The 17,396-nt window shown below is 40.0% G+C and overlaps 1 protein-coding gene and 1 non-coding gene across 2 annotated transcripts; one reads left to right on the plus strand and one right to left on the minus strand.

Annotated features, from left to right (window-relative positions):
- The first annotated feature begins 6,415 nt into the window (after positions 1–6,415).
- Positions 6,416–6,522, plus strand: LOC141699431 (small nucleolar RNA R71). Its single transcript, XR_012565895.1, has one exon. It is a non-coding gene; the product is annotated as a small nucleolar RNA R71 (small nucleolar RNA).
- Positions 6,523–11,949: 5,427 nt separating this feature from the next.
- Positions 11,950–14,780, minus strand: LOC141697610 (uncharacterized). The gene is made up of 2 exons (XM_074502089.1): positions 14,760–14,780; positions 11,950–12,672 (listed from the first exon to the last, which is right to left on the minus strand). The coding sequence occupies exons 1-2, from the start codon at positions 14,778–14,780 to the stop codon at positions 11,950–11,952; spliced, it is 744 nt and encodes a 247-aa protein (XP_074358190.1).
- Between the last annotated feature and the right edge of the window lie 2,616 nt (positions 14,781–17,396).

A 17,396-nucleotide genomic window follows, 5' to 3' on the forward strand; every position in this document is an offset into this window, starting at 1 on the left:
AGATGCCTATATTGCATCGTACTCAAACCAGCACCGCCCGGTGCTTTCTTCTGCTGCTGCTGCTGCTGCTGCGACCCCGAAAGACCAGCCTCTTCTCCCAACTGAGCTCTCCAAGCTGCTCTCCTTGCCTGCTGCGTACCACCAACATAAGTCTGATCCGCTGGCCTTCCACCTGGCAGATGGTCATAAGAATAACCAAGCCCCTTAGGATCGGGCTTCCCACCATACCACTCAGTCATGTTAAACAACGTTGAACTGTCAATCGGAGCACTAGGGAGCTGCAGCTGCTCATGTGTGGGCCAACGAACTCCAACCGCCACGCATAACTTCGTCACAATGGACGCATAGGGTATCGAACCTATAGTACTCCCTCGCAAAACCTCAAAATACCCTAATGGATAACCATCCCAAGATCAACATAGTCTCCCTGTAAAATACCCCACAACAAACGAGCACGCTCTACAGTAATCTCATGCACGTGAGAAGATGGCATGATGTTAGCACAAATAAAAGCATTCCATGCACATGCAAACCTGTTCATGCACGATGCCGGAAATGTGGTATACTTGTCCATGCCCTTCTTGAACTTCCAATGAGTTTTAGGCACACAAAGGGTAGCAACAATTAAATCCAAATTAAACTCCTCCGAAATCTTCTCGTTTCAGTTCTCTTGCTCCTCCTTCCCCTCGGGCTGCTCAATGACCCTACGAATCATCTCCGCATTGTAGTCCATGTCATCCCCCTCACCACCGTGAAACCAATCTTCTCCACCTTCACATTAGCATAAAACTCAAGCACTACACTCATGGGCACAACAGCGGGTGTCTCGCAGAAAACCACCCAGCCCATCTCCAAGATCATCTCCAACAACTTACCATCTTTCCCCGATGGCAGAAAACCACGCTCCTTAGCTATCGGCTTCGAAAGAAGCCTCACATACTCCGCCTCAGCCTCCAGAGTTGAAAACCTTGGCCTCAAATCACCTGTACTCGAAGAATCGGTGGTACTACTGTTAACTTGAGTTCGTTGTCTTTTTGGTTCCATTGAGATTGAAAGAGATTGAGAAAATATGTGTTTGCAAGAGAGATTGTGTGTTTGAGAGTTTTGAGAATTGATGGAGAAGTTTGTGTATACGTGTATGTATATATAGGAGATTGGGAGATAATTAGTTATAGAATAGGAGTGGGAATTGATTATGGGAATAATGGGAATAATGGGTTTGATTTGGAGAGGGAAATTTGGGATGTGGAAGAGTAAAAAACGGGTGGGAATAGATTTTGTATTAAAAGCCCCGATTTTCTCTTCAAAATATGCCTTATATTTTTTTTTTCTGAATCCGGACCCCAGGGCGGCCGCGCGCTGTCTTGGCGCGGGCGCGCCCAGTTTCTAGAGTTTCAGTGCGGCCGCGCGCTAGGACAGTTTGGGTGCACCCAGTTACTGGAAAAAAAGCGCGGCAGCCCCGCTTTTCAGCACGGGCGCGCCGTGCTACTAAAGTTGACCCTGAATTTTTTTGTTTTTCTGATTTTTTATGTTTTTCTCTTTTCTTTCTGCTTCCTCTACCTACTAATGTACAACAAACTTGGGTTGCCTCCCAATAAGTGCTTGTTTTACGTCGTTAGCTCGACATAGAATCTTGAGATCAAGTAGTCAATAAAACGACATTAATTACCTCACGATTTGTCGTATCCCCATAGTAGTGTTTCAATCTCTGTCCATTTACCTTAAATTTTTGGCATTGATCATTCTCAAAAATCTCCACAGCTCCATGCGGAAACAAAATTTTGATTATGAAGGGCCCTGACCCTCTCGACTTCAATTTCCCAGGAAAAAGACGGAGACGAGAGTTAAACAATAGAGCTTGTTGTCCCGGAACAAATGATTTAAGCATTAAACCTCTATTGTGCCATATCTTGACTTTCTCCTTGTACATTTTGTTATTTTCATACGCTTAAAGCCGAAATTCGTTGAGTTCATTCAATTGAAGCATTCTCTTCTTAACAGCTGCATCCAAATCAAGGTTCAACTTTTTTAAAGCCCAATATGCTTTGTGCTCGAGCTCTACAGGCAAATAACACCCCTTACCATAAACCAACTGAAATGACGACATACCCAATGGAGTCTTGTATGATGTTCTATACGCCCAAACGACTTCATCTAGCTTTAAAGACCAATCCTTCCTTGATGGACACACAACTTTCTCTAGAATACACTTGATCTCTCTGTTAGACACCTCTGCTTGACCATTAGTCTGAGGATGGTAGGCTGTTGTAATGCGCTGATTCACATTATACCTTTGCATCATGGCAGTGAATCTGCGATTGCAAAAATGCGATCTTTCATCACTGATTATGACTTTCGGAGTCCCGAATCTTGTGAAAATCTGCTTATGTTGAAAATTAAGCACCACCTTCGCATTATTTGCCGTCAGAGCCTTGCCTTCCACCTATTTCGACACATAATCGACCGCCAACAAGATATACCGATTCAGAGCCTTGCCTTCCACCTATTTCGACACATAATCGACCGCCAACAAGATATACTGATTATTACAAGATGAGACAAATGGCCCCATGAAGTCTATTCCCCAAACATCCAAGACCTTAACCTCGAGAATCACATTAAGAGGCATCTCATCCCTTTTAGACATATTATCCACACGCTGGCATCGATCACACTTCAAAACAAAGCGATGCGCATCGTAGGCCAGAAGAATCCGCTTGAAGGACACGAGCTGCTATCTTCTCTCCACCGTAGAGCCCTCCATAAACAGTTGAATGACAGTCTCACAAGATCCCCCCCCTCCCGTTTCGCTGTACGGAATACATCTCCTGATGATTTGGTCATCTCCTTGCCTAAACAGATATGGTTCGTCCCACATGTACCACTTCATCTCATGAAAAAACTTCTTCATTTGAGCATACGATAAGTCGGGAGGCATGATATTACTCACAAGGTAGTTCACAATGTCTGCAAACCATGGTTCTTCCTCTTGCACTCCAAACAGCTGCTCATCGGAAAAAGACTCATTTATCAACATCTTATCCAATGAAATTGCACTTGGATCTTCCAAACGAGAGAGATGATTAACGACTTGATTCTCAATACCTTTTATGTCCTTGATCTCCAATTCAAATTCCTGAAGCAAAAGAACCCATCTGATCAATCTAGGCTTCAAGTCCTTCTTTGAAACAAGATATCGAATTGCAGCGTGATTAGTGAAAACTGTCACCTTCGTCCCAAGTAAATAAGATCGAAACTTCTCAAAACCGTAGACAATAGCCAGAAGTTCTTTCTCAGTAGTAGTATAATTAAGTTGAGCACCATTTAGGGTCTTACTAGCATAGTAGGCCACATGAAATATATTGTTCTTTCTCTGCCCAAGAACTGCTCCGACTGCGTAGTCACTTGCATCGCACATTATCTCAAAAGGTTCATTCCAGTCAGATGCAGTTATAAAAGGTGTCGTGATTAAACTCTTCTTTAAGAACTCAAAAGCAGCTAGGCACTCGTCATCAAACTTGAACGGTACATCCTTCTCTAGCAGATTGCACAAAGGTTTAGAAATTTTTGAGAAGTCCTTGATGAACCGCCTATAGAATCCCGCATGACCAAGAAAGTTGCGAACTCCTTTAACAGAAATTGGTGGAGGAAGATTTTCAATGACCCCCACCTTGGCTTTGTCCACCTCAAGACCCTTACTAGAGACCTTATGACCAAGAATAATGTCCTGTCGCACCATAAAGTGACATTTTTCCCAATTGAGAACTAGATTGGTCCCAACACACCTTTTGAGAACGTCTCCAAGATTCTGCAAGAACTCATCAAATGAATCGCCAAATACAGAGAAATCATCCATAAATACCTCCACATTCTGACCAATCATATCAGAAAAGATAGCCATCATACATCTCTGAAATGTGACAGGTGCCCTGCACAAGCCAAAAGAAACCCTTCTAAAGGTGAAAGTAATAAATGGACAAGTAAAAGTAGTCTTCTCCTGATCTTCCAGAGCAATGCAAAACTGATTATAGTCCGAATAGCCATCCAGAAGACAGTAGTACTCATACCTATCCAATCTATCAAGCATCTGATCAATGAACGGTAGAGGGAAGTGATTCTTTCTCATGGCCTTGTTCAGCTTCCTGTAGTCTATGCAAACTCTCCACCCCGTGACTGTTGGAGTAGGAATAAGCTCATTCTTCTCATTAGCAACAATGGTGATACCCCTTTTATTTGGTACACACTGAATTGGGTTCACCCAATAACTGTCAGAATGGGATAGATGATCACTGCATCCAGCCACTTAAGAATTTCTTTCTTCACAACTTCTTTCATGATGGGATTAAGCATTCTTTGTTGCTCAACAGTAGGCTTGCTACCTTCCTCTAGCAGAATTTTATGCATACAATAAGAAGGGCTAATTCCCTTAATATCTGCTATCGCACATCCAATTGCCGATTTGATTTCTCTCAGAATTCTTAAAAGTTTCTCCTCATCACTACCTGAGAGGTAAGATGCAATAATAACAGGAAAAGTAGATTCCTCACCCAAAAAAGCATACCTTAAGTGTTCAGGTAATGGTTTAAGCTCAAGTGTAGGAGCTTCCTCAATAGATGGCTTGAGGCGCTTGGGAGATTTGTTCAGCTCCTCCATTCCAAGAGATTCAAAAGGCATATCCATCTTCCTTTTCCACGGAGAAGCATTCAGATATTGTAACTCCTCATCACCTTCATCATCTTCGCTATCAGAATTTCCCAACAAGGCCTTTTTTAAGGCATCAGACCTTAGCAATTGATCAAATTCTGAAGTAACCACAGAATCGACCAACTTCACCTTTAAGAACTCCTCATTTTTCGTAGGAAATTTCATGGCATTAAACACATTAAAGGTTACATCCTGATCCAGTACTCGTATGGTAAGCTCACCCTTCTGTACATCAATCAAGATTCGGCCAGTAGCCAAGAAAGGTCTTACCAAGATTATGGAAATCTTCTTATCCTCCTCGAAATCAAGAATTACAAAATCAGCAGGAAAGATGAGTTTATCCACCTTGACCAAAACATCCTCAACAATGCCTCGTGGATAAGTAATAGAACGATCGGCCAACTATAAAGTCATATAAGTGAGCTTTGGATACAGTAAGTCCAACTTCTTGAAGATTGACAAAGGCATCAGATTAATGCTAGCTCCCAAATCACATAAGCATTTGTTAAATGACATTTTTCCAATGGTGCAAGGAATAGTGAAGCTTCCGGGTTCTTTAAGCTTTGGAGGCAACTTCTGTTGTAGTACAATACAACATTCCTCTGTGAGAGCCAGTGTCTCTAAGTCATCAAGCTTCACCTTCCGAGAGAGTATACCTTTCATAAACTTTGCATAACTAGGCATATGTTCAAGAGCTTCAGCTAAAGGTATGTTGAGGTGAAGTTTCTTGAACACATCCAAAAACTTCTCAAACTGCTTATCCAACTTTTTCTTTTGCAGCCTCTTAGGAAAGGGAGGTGGAGGATAGATCTGTTTCTCCCCTGTATTACCCTCAGGAGGAGTGTGTTCAATAGTAGTCTTCATTGGCTCTACTTCGGCTTCCTTCTGCACTTCTTCCTCAGCTACAGCTTATTCATTCGAACCGTGAGAATGTTCAGGGTTTGCAACCTTCCCAGACCTCAATGTAATTGACTTTACCTGCTCCTTAGCTTCCCTATTTCCTGGTACTTCAGTGTCACTAGGAAGTGTACCAGGCTGACGATTTATCAAGGCATTGGCAATTTATCCAATTTGATTTTCTAAGGTCTTAATAGAAACTGCTTGGCTCTTGCACATGAGCCTCAACTCCTCAAATTCAGATTTTTCATTAGGCTGTTGCAGCTGGAGTTGTTGCCTTGGTGCATATTGCGGTTGTTGAAAACCAGGGGGGTTGTACTGTTTTACTGGATACTGTTGATAAGGCTGCTGAACCGCATTCTGAGTGTTTCTCCAGCTAAAGTTAGGATGATTGCGGTTATTAGGATGATAAGTGGCTGGTACAGGTTGCTGCGATATCTGAAAGTTGCTCACGAACTGAGCAGATTCACTAAAAATGGCACACTGATCAGTCTCATGGGCACCCGCACAAAGCTCATAGACACTAGTGATTTGATTAACTCCATAATTAGCCAAAGAATTCACCTTCATCGTCAAAGCATTTAGGTGAGCAGCTATAACAGTAGTTGCATCCAACTCCAGAATTCCTTCTACCTTACTCTGAGATAGTCGTTAAGTAGGATTCTGATATTCATTAGTAGCCATCAGTTCAATTAATTCATAAGCTTCATCGTAGCTTTTAGCCCACAAGGTTCTTCTTGATGCTGCATCGAGCATGGGTCTAGAAGTAGCACCCAAACCATTATAGAAATAATTAATGATCATCTAGTCAGGTATCCCATGATGAGGACACTTCCTAAGCGTCTCCTTATATCGATCCCAAGCCTCACATAGAGATTCTCCAGATTGCTGAGCAAATTGAGTAAGTGCGTTTCTGATTGCAGCAGTCTTCCCCATAGGAAAGAATTTGGTTAAGAAATTCTGAGTAAGATCCTCCCATTTGGTAATAGACCCTGGTGGTAGAAAATATAACCAGCACTTCGCTTTATCCCGCAGAGAAAATGGAAAAATCCTCAACTTAATAGCATCTTCAGAAACTCCATTGAACTTGAAAGTGTCGCAGATCTCGATAAAATCTCTGATGTGCATGTTGGGGTCTTCTGTTGGAGAACCCCCAAACTGAACTGACATCTGTATCATCTGAATCGTGCTCGACTTGATCTCAAAGGTATTAGCCGAGATGGATGGTTGAACAATGCTAGACTGAATATCATTGATCTTCGGTTGAGAGTAGTCCATCAAAACCTTTGGATTCACTTCTGGTTCTCCCATTGCAACAACAATTTCTTCTTCTTTCTCAACTAAGATCTTTTCTTCAACTTTCTCTCTAACTATTACAATTCTTCATCAGCTTGATCCAGAGTTCTCTTATGAGTCGGAGAACGTGTATGCATACACGCTCGCTAGAGTACTTGAACAAAACAAGGAAATGGATAAGTGACAATGTCCAAGTCACTAAACTTTAACGACTAATGATGACAAACACATAATCTAAAAATTAACATCGATTGTCCCCGGCAGTGGCGCCAAAAACTTGTTAGTCGCTACGCACGCGCTAAATTACATGTAAGTATACGCGGTCGCAAGTAATATATAATAAATTCTAGTTTGTTCCCACATGGATCAACTTAGGTTAATTTCAATCAATGTATCTATGCAACACTAGTATGGTTATTATCCAATGCTAAGATGAATAAAAAATTGAGGTGATTTATACTAAATTAACTAAGAGATTATACTAAAGAACATAAACTAAGAGATTAAAAAGGTTTGAATAATATATGACACAAACATGGGATTCTAACTTCATTAAATACTTCATTCAATAGCCTTTCCGTACTTAACCTTAACATGCAGTGGTAATGACACTAATCAGATAACACGAAACTGATAAACGCCAACTTTCGCTGTACGCATACCGCACCAGACATCCATATTACCCCATATGTCTATAGAATTTGACAGCATAATGGTTTAATGCACAAGTTATCTCTTGCGGTTACATAGGGCAAGTAAGATGGTTAAAATTACCTATGAATCATGCATATCACATACATGAACCTATGCTAGCATGGCAAGTTCTAAATCCTTAAATTCACTCTCGCTTCATTAAGAAATAACACACTATCGTTTAAGTTCACGATACTCATAAGACGATTAAGCACAACCAAAACTAGGTTATCATACAATCACCACACACTAAGGTATCGAAACGAATTAATTAAAGAAATCCATAAATAAATTTGTTAGAACCCCACGATAACGATTAGCCCATATTCGGACTCATCATCAATGTGGGTTCCGATAAAAACATGATATAATAAACGTAGTCTTTATACTTAAATAAACCAAGTACGAAATAAAAGTAAAGGTTCAAGAATAAGAAAACTAGCATCCAAAGTTACAACTTAAAATAAAGAATCACACGTATAAACTAGATCTTCTTCGCCTTGGTTGAATTGTGCTCTACGGTCTTCTTACGCCTTCTCCTTAGCTCTGGTCCGTCTCCTCATGAAAAACGAGATTTATTTATGTATATATATGCTGTAGAATTAACCAGGACTTCAAACCCTCAAAATCCCAATAGAAACAGAATTATGTCATTTCGACCTGGCGCGGCCGCGCGCTGCTTCAGTGCGGGCGCATTGAGTTTCTGCTTCTTGGGCGCGGCCGCACGCTACTTCAGCGCGGGCACGCCGTCCTTCTCGATAAAATTCTGATTTCTTTTCTCCTTGTTGATTTGAGCTGGTCTTTTCACGAGCATTTATTCAAGACACCATCATAACACCAAATTAGCACTAAAACCATGCTAATTCACCTGATTACCTGGAAAATGCCTGCAATGCAAAAACACTATAAAAACACGTTAAAAACACTAACAACTTGAGTACAAAACACTAATTCAAAGCTTTACGAAGCATTATAAAGTGTCATAAATGCCACTCAATAACTACCTAAATAAATAAATCAAAGAAAAGAGCCAGAGCAGGTAAGGATGTTCTCTACACACATGCTGGCTCGTGGGCTCACACTTTATATTTCCTGTAAACGTCCCACATTACGTTACACTTTTTATTTCCTTTATCTCTTATCTTCTTGCACCCTTCTTTAAATTATATAAGCTTTTATCTTGCTCGCATCTTGCTGTAATTAATATATTGTTTATTTTCAGAAATGGTCATCCTGCCCATTCACTTCATGGAGGAGGCTGAGCAAGCCGCGACCTCGGGCTCGGTGTAGCCCGCTACTGCGACCATGGCGGCTCACACCCAAGCAAATCCTCCAACCCGCATGACAGTCCTTATTGAGCATCTCAAGAGTGGAGAGCCCTCTCCTCGGCTGAAAAGGTATCGTGGCCCTAAGGACGGGAGAACCGGCGAGCCTGACCCGAAAAAAGCTGTTCCATCTAATGCCCCTCTCCATACTTCTTCTTATGCCAGCACAGTTGTGACCACATTCGGCCGGCTCGCTCAGGCCAATGTCAAAGAGCAGGATGTGAAAAATTGGATCTCAACCTCTCTCGAGGCCAATAATGATGTGTTGATCAAGGCCGCCGCCGAAGTGTACTTCTCCAGCTGTTTAGGGTTCGAGAAATATGGGCCATCATCCAGGACAACTTAAAGCTGGACTCCAAGGTAAAGTCCCTCCAGTGCAAGGTCAATGAGCACGGGCATGAGAAGGTTAACCTTGTAAACAATTATAACCAAAAGATGTTTGTCCTGTCTTCTGCTCACGAGAAGGCCAGAAGGAAGCCCATGGACTGGTCGCGGATGAGTGGAAGAAGGAGAAAGAGGCCCTCGAGGAGAAGGTGCTCGAGCTGGAGGGGTCACTTTCTGCCCTGACTGCAAGCCGTGAGGCCACCCTCATAGATTCTAGGAACCTAGGGGCTAATAACTTTATGAAGATTTTCATTAGCAAGGTTCCTGACTTCGATTGGGGTGCGCTAGGCGCTGATACAGCTAGGCGTGCTGAGAAGCTGAAGTTGGAGATGGAGAGGGATGCTCAAATTGTGGAAGAGGCCCGACTCGCAGCTGAGCAGGCCCGACTCGCAGCCGAGAAGGCCAAGAAGGAGACAGAAGGCGATAAGCCTAAGTTTAATTTATTTTGATAAACATTTTGATGGGGAAGCGGGCACCCCGTTTACCTCGCATATGTATTCGAAATCTCCCGCCTTCGGGCCTCAATTCTAAACCATGGTTGTTATAAAAATTATGAAGTCTTTTATGCTCGCATTTACTTTTGTCGTGCTAGCTGATTTTTGTCATTAATTTTCTTTATTTTGTGTATGCTTAATGTGCCCCTACTGACCTAGGGTTATCATAGCCCTGGCCGCGTATGGCGGGTGTCATACCTTGACAGCGAGCTGAGCCCACCAACTCGCATCATCTTCCTGTCACTTGTTTTATACTTTTATGTGTCCGCGTTTACTTTTCATGTAAAAAAAGTAAAATTAATGATAACTTTAAGTAAAACAGGCTCACATCGCTGCTAACTCATAATTGTTGCATGTATTCTTGCGTTAGCGGGCCGGGCCCATGGGCTCGCATCTCGTTCTTGTATTCTTTCTTCGCATGATGCGAGCTCATCGGCTCACATCCTCGAGCTCACGTTGCCTTTTTACATTTAAGATAAGTAGAATGTACTCATGATAAACTTAAGGAAAATAAACTCGCATCCTTACTAGCCTATTATTGTTATATGGCCGCGTATGGCATGTTTGTTTCCCTAGAAGTGGACTGGAACCACAAGTTTTAACAAAGGGGACGCGAGCCAAGGATACAGGCTCGCATCGCGGCTATTCTTAAACTTTAAGTCAATTCTAAACTCACATGGCATGCTTCTAGGTGATCTTGTGGGCACCTCTTTCTACTTTCATATTTTTATCTTCATCTTAACAATCCATTTCGTGCTCACTATTTTCAAGCGGGCCGAAGCCCAGCTCCGTTTATAGACTTGTTGTAAATCGGGCCGAGGCCCGGCTTGACTTATGATTTTAACATGTTAATGAAGCAATTGTTTTATCCTCATATGGGCTCCCAATGATGGGCTCCCCTGCCGGTATTTTGATCTATTAACAGATGTCAAAATATCAAGGCACAAATAAATATCAATCATTCATTCATAGATAATGGAAAGTGAAAAGATTACATGCTTGTAGTCTCAGGGAGGAACCTATATGGAACTACCCCCTAGACTTAGGAATATATAAAGATAATACCAAGTTTGAAAATAATGATATAACTGATAATACTTGCGGAGATGCTTGGCATTCCAGGCTCTCGGGATTAACTTGTCCTGCATATCGTTGAGGTGGTAGGTTCCCTCCCAAATTACTGATTTTATCTTGTACGGGCCTTCCTAATTTGCCCCAAAGACTCCGTGACTCATTACCTTGGTATTTGGCATGACCCGGCACAGAACCAAATCTCCCACCTTAAAAGTCCGGGCTCGAACCTTGTTGTTATAATGCCTTCTTGTCCTCTGTTGATATGCTGCTATCCCGATCTGAGCATCCTCTCGAGTCTCTTCAATCATGTCCAAGTAGAGTCGATGGTTGATCTCATTTGTCTCTGAGTTATAATTATCCCTTCGAAAAGATCCCGCCCGTACTTCAACCAGCACCATGGCCTCGCACCCATATACCAAAGAGAAAGGGGTATCCCCGGTTGTAGTCCTAGGGGTCGTGTTGTAAGACCACATGACTCGTGTGAGCTCTTCTGGCCATGTTCCTTTCTTGTCCCCAAGCTTTGCCTTCAAGGTGTGATTAATGATTTTATTAACAGCCTCTGCCTTCCTATTACTTTGGGGGTGACAAACTGCACTAAAACTCTTCTGAATTCCCAGCTGCTTACAGAACTTCCGCATCTCCTTACTATCGAACTGCTTCCCGTTATCAGATATCAACTTATAAGGGATTCTATAGCGGCATACAATGGTTCCGTACAAAAATTCCTTGAGCTTCTTTGTCGTGATGGTGGCCAAAGGCTCAGGCTCTGCCCATTTAGTGAAGTAATCCACCACAATAACTGCATACTTGACACCCCCTTGGCCTTCGGGAATTCTCCAATTAGATCAATTCCCCACATAGAAAAGGGCCAAGGGCTCATGAGGGATGTGAGAGGAGCCACGGGGCTGTTGTAATAATTTGCATATCGCTGACACTTATCACAAGCTCGAGAGAATCCAAAGGCGTCTTTTTTCAGCATCGACCAATAGTAACCCTGACGGAGGATTTTCTGAGCTAGAGAGCTATCCCCCGAGTGATTGCCACAAATGCCCTCGTGCATATCCCTTAGGATATAATTGCATTCATCCCCATCTATGCACTTGAGAAGGGACACACTGAACCCTCCTCTGTATATGACCCCCATCATATATCACATAGTGGGTTGCCTTGTACTTTGTTCTTCTTGCCTCATTCTTTTCATCTGGAAGTGATCCTTCCTTTATGTAAACTAAGATATGTGTCATCCATGTGGGGTCGAGGTCACTACCAATGCTGCCCACCTCGTGTTCGGGAAAACTAGGCTGCCTCTGTATATCAAGGAGCACGACCCCTAACAGAGTGGCCTCACGGCTCGAGCCAAGCTTAGCCAGCTCGTCCGCGCCTTCATTTTTCCCGCGCGGAATCAGTTCCAGCCTCACCTCATTGAACCTTGCAATTATCCTCTGCGCACACTTCAGGTAAAGCTCTGTTCTTGGCCCCTTAGCTTGGTACCCCTTGTTTATCTGATAGACCACAATCATGGAGTCGGTGAACACATTCAAATTCTCCACCTTTATTTCCACAGCCAGCTTGAGACCGTTAATCAGGCCCTCATACTCAGCATCATTGTTGGTTGCACGGAAGGCCAGATGGGTTACACGCCTGATCTTGTGGGACTCCGAGCTGATCAGCTCAATTCCAGCTCCTGCCCCATCTCCATTAGTGGCTCCATCCACGAATAGGCTCCACCATGGGGCACTATTTTGGTTTTCTATCCCGACCTCCTCTGCATTAGGTATGACAACAAGGGCTCCCTGCTCCACTTCCTGATGTGGAGGAAATATCAGGACAAAATCGGCCAGGGCTTGGCCTTTGATTGTGGTCCTTGGATTATAATCTACCTCGAATTGGCTGAGCTCAACCGTCTACTTCAGCATTCGACCAGAAGACTCTGGTTTGTGCATTACTTGCCTGAGGGGATAGGAGGTTCGTACTTCTATCATGTGCGCCTGAAAATAGGGTTTGAGCTTTCGGGAGGCCAGGATCAGGGCATATGCTAACTTCTCGAGACTTGTGTACCGAGTCTCCGCATCGGCTAGCCTTTCACTCACATAATATACCGGGAGCTGGATATCCTCCTCCTCTCGGACCAATACAGCACTGACGGCAAAGTCAGAGACGACCAAGTATAGGAGCAGGGGTCTCACCTGCCTTTGGGTTGGACAACATTGGGGGACTGCTGAGATGCTTCTTTATGTTCTAAAAGGCTTCCTCACACTATTCTGTCCACATTGGGGGACTACATCGCACGAGTTTTATACTAACTAGGGACCTTTGCCCGCGCGCTACGCGTGCTAGCCAAAAAAATTATTTTTATTATTTTTTACGATTAGAACCAAATAAATTATTTTACTATTTCTTTTTATAATTTCAATATTTTATTTTTAGCCGAAAATCATGCTGTTGAGTTTAGATAAAAGTATCTCAAATAATATTGCCACGAATAGTTGCGATATGATGTTAGTTAATTTTTTTTGTTGCTAATATATAAGAGAAAAACAAAATTTTCAAATTAGACAAATAACATGAATTACTTAATGTGGTTTAATTTTATGAAAAAAATGTATAGATACCAAATTGTGGCCGAATTGAAATACAATTGACACATCTCCTATTCTTTTATCAGGCACCAAAAAGTTTTAGTTTTTATTTTTATTACAACTACAGAGTAACTATCACTTGAATAAAAAACGGAGGTATTATTGTTATTCACCGGATCCATTTTGTTACTTCCTCCTCTATATGCACCTTACATCATTGATTTTTTTTCCACATATGGTATTGCATATGATACTTCTGTGTATATCTCTAATTTTGTTGAACATTAGTGATGAGTGATTAAGTAATTGTTTGAATCTGATTTCATTCATCCATGCATGTTCTTCATATCATAAAATCAAATAACTATTAAGTAAACATATAATGATTTAATATTTATAGATGAAATGAATTATATTTAAAACTTGGGGATTGAGTTTGAGTTGATAGAATATTTTATATCAATTGTTACAATCCTGCATTTGAGCAATCCATACAGTAACGACTGGGATTTTCGCGACGCGATTAAGTGAATAAAGTATAATTCAGTATTGTAATTATAAATTATGTGCAAAATGAATTTTGTTGGCTAATTGTCTTTATTGTATATTAGTAACTGGGAGCGTAAAATGACCTTTCCAGTTTGATAAGTCAGCTACGCATGCTAGCAATTTTTTTTATTAATTTTTACGATTCGCACCAAATGAATATTTTTACCATTTGAATAGTTTATTTTTCACTGAAATATAACGGTGTCGAGTTTAGGTAAAACTCTGTCAAATAATATTGCCATGAATAGTTTAGACAATACCAAAATTAAATAATGTGATTTAATTTAATGAAAAAAAAGATATACATACAATACAACACTCACATTCATTCTTAGATGACATCACATATTCTGCATCTAAAAAGGTATGTACAGCGACAAGTTATTAAAGATTTTCTAAAGTTATGTACTGTATTGATATAAAGCATAATTATAGAATTTTTTGATTTTAATTAAAATACATTAATAGAGCATTTATATTTCCATTCAATTTATAAGGAAAAGTAAAATATGAATTTAAAATTTAAAATTAGGTTTTTAGGATGGACAAAATAGTTGAATAATACACAAACATATTCCAAAAACAAAAAGAAAAAGCAAATCAGCATAACTCAATTACAACTCATACACTCTCAATTTGAAACAACAGACAAAACTCACTTAAAATTCACAATTCACACACTCTCTCTTTCAATTTGAAGCTGATTCAAGTAATTTATGCTTAGAGCTTGAAGTATTGCATTCAGTACAATAACTAATCCATACCATTTCATCGGGGGTACTCATTCTGAAAGAAGTAAGCTGTTCATTTATGTTTTACGTATTCTCATTGTTAGAATAAGAATTTGATGTTCGATTGATCGTTGAATGTAAATTGATGCAGAATGGATATAAAAGAAGTTCAGATATGTTTTTTTGTACAAATATGGGTGATTTTTACAGAAAGGGGGAATTGGTATATATTAGAATGTAGCTCTGTACTTTGTTAAAGTTCAATTGCTCATTATGTGATAATTGTAATTGTTATATATTAGAGTATCTGTTTTGCTTACTTTGTTCAAATTATGCAGTTTCGGGCATTGCCATTTTATGTAAACTATGGGAGTCACCTCCCTGGTGAGGTTAAGTTGTTAGGACCCTTGAATATTGTTTGGACGGGAAAATATCCGAGAAACTCTAAGAGCATCGAAAATCTGTCTGATATGATGAATTTCTACTTAATGAAGCCCTACCATATGGTTCTACTGGAATATGAAGGAGGAGCGCAGTTCAAATTTCAAGTATATAATCCGTATGCGGTGGAAATGAAATATACAGAAGTGGAATGGGATTCTGACTTGACCTGGACTGATACCGAGCTAGAAAGACTGAGTACCACTTTTTGTTATAATGCTACAACTAATTTCTGCACTGTTCAGCACATACTTATTGAAGGCAAACATTTGTTGGGCACATCATTCACAGAGGTAACAAATAGACGTCCATATTTCAAAATTTATTTTAAAACATTGTCATTTTTTTAATGTGTTGTCTGTAATAGTTTTGTTCCTTCTAGGTTATCAATTCATTTACTTGCGACAAATTGGGGTTATGTGAAAAGTCTTCGGTCATTACATTTTGTTTTGAGGATCAAGAATGGCCTATACATGTAAAATGGGTTACTAACGCAGTCCTTTTTACTAATGAGTGGAATTGGTTCATTCGAGATACACAAATTAAAATTGGTGATACCATTGCTCTCTACTATACTGATGAAGCACTGAAGTTTAAAATATGTGTTTTTGATGAATCCGTCATTCCAAAAGATGGAACTTATGGAGGTATCTTGTCATTAACAGCTTCTATTTAAAAACCTGAGATTTTGAAATTGTTACCCATGTTGCATTTTAACAGCTGAGGCAGATGATGTTCAGCATTATGCCAAATTTTTCAAGGTTATTACAGATCATACGTTACAGTTCGGGGAACTGGTATGTTTGTACTTTGTTCTTGTTTTATAAGGAGTCAATCACTAAAATGAGTTCTTGCAGTAATTGATAATCTTACTAAGTACCACATGTGTTTTACTGTCTTCATGGTACAAAACTTGCCAATAACTTAAAGATTTTTCTCGGTGGTGGGATGAGTGCAAAATTTAAATTCTGTTTTGCGGAGAAGAAGATTTATGGGATGAACAACAAACAATAATATTCCATTCAACATAAAGTCTAGAAATTACAAAACTTAAACTACCAAATGTTTCAATTTCGTACTAAATTCAATAAAACTGCAAAACATCAATCACAAACCTCACCAAGCAAAATCTTGAACAAAAGTAACTGCACTTTGCAATGACCACAACCTGAATTCCATATGTGTGACGTGGTTAAACGTTGATTATAAAATTCACCTTCTTCACGGTACTTCTCTTTCACAGTCAACTCACAAAGTGAATACCAAAGTTGTTCACCAAAAGGATTACCTTCAATTCTGTTTATCAGGTCTTTATTTCTTGCATTTGGACAAAATTTATAAAGAGGAAGCAAATTGTCTACATCCGATATGTACCAGTACATATCCTTAAGCAAATGAACAATGTCTACTAACTTCGATTTAAGATCAATCATTCCAACAATATGAGACATTTCTTCAACAACCTGATCTTTTTCATATGGTCTGTACACGGCTCTAAAAAGACAAAACTAAAATAAGATGGAAAATGATTACCGGAGAGAAAAGAGAGAGTTTGAAGATTATGATCCACATTATTACGCATGAAAAGCATTCGAACTGAGTTATAAAACAATGCTTGCTCAACTTCAAGAGAAATGGCAAAACGAATAAAGCCATGGAATTGGTCACGCCTAACTTGTAGATAATGATTATGGTACTGGTATAGAGCATCCCAATTGAGCTTCTGCAACATCTCTTTAACTTGGATTCGGCTTGCTTTGGTGAAATAGGTCATCAACAACTTTCCAAACATGTGAAAGCTATCAAGATCGTGTATTATGAATGCAAACAATATAGTCATAATATCAGTATCAATGCTGAAAATGTTAAAGTTTTCCATGATGTAGTGAAGATAGTGATTTGGTAATGAAGCAGAATTACAATGATAACTGATTATGATAAGGTCTAAATGCAACAGTTATATATGTAAAGGCGGGCAAACTTGGAGTTCTCCAACTCTGTATAAATATAAAGTGGTTTATGTATTCCAATTAACTGCATTGAATGTGAAGAAAAACTTTTCACTTTCTACTCTACTTTTAAGAGTTATAACTTCAGAAATGCGTAATGATTAAATGGCAGTAAGTTTGATTATTGGAAAAGGGATTGGAAAATACTAATACATCATTATGACTTGTAATAATAAAAACAGTTGCCAAAATATTTTTGCCTTGTGGGAATAAACATAAT

This window comes from Apium graveolens, chromosome 11 (assembly GCF_009905375.1).
Source record: "Apium graveolens cultivar Ventura chromosome 11, ASM990537v1, whole genome shotgun sequence".
NCBI classification, from domain to species: domain Eukaryota; kingdom Viridiplantae; phylum Streptophyta; class Magnoliopsida; order Apiales; family Apiaceae; genus Apium; species Apium graveolens.

Excerpts from the sequence above, each read along its gene's own strand:
- LOC141697610 (XM_074502089.1), bottom strand. The coding sequence starts at position 14,780 with ATGAGTACCCCCGATGAAATG. Across the intron at positions 12,673-14,759 it reads TGAGTACCCCCGATGAAATG|GAAGTGGAGCAGGGAGCCCT; the intron begins GTATGGATTAGT and ends CCTCCACATCAG.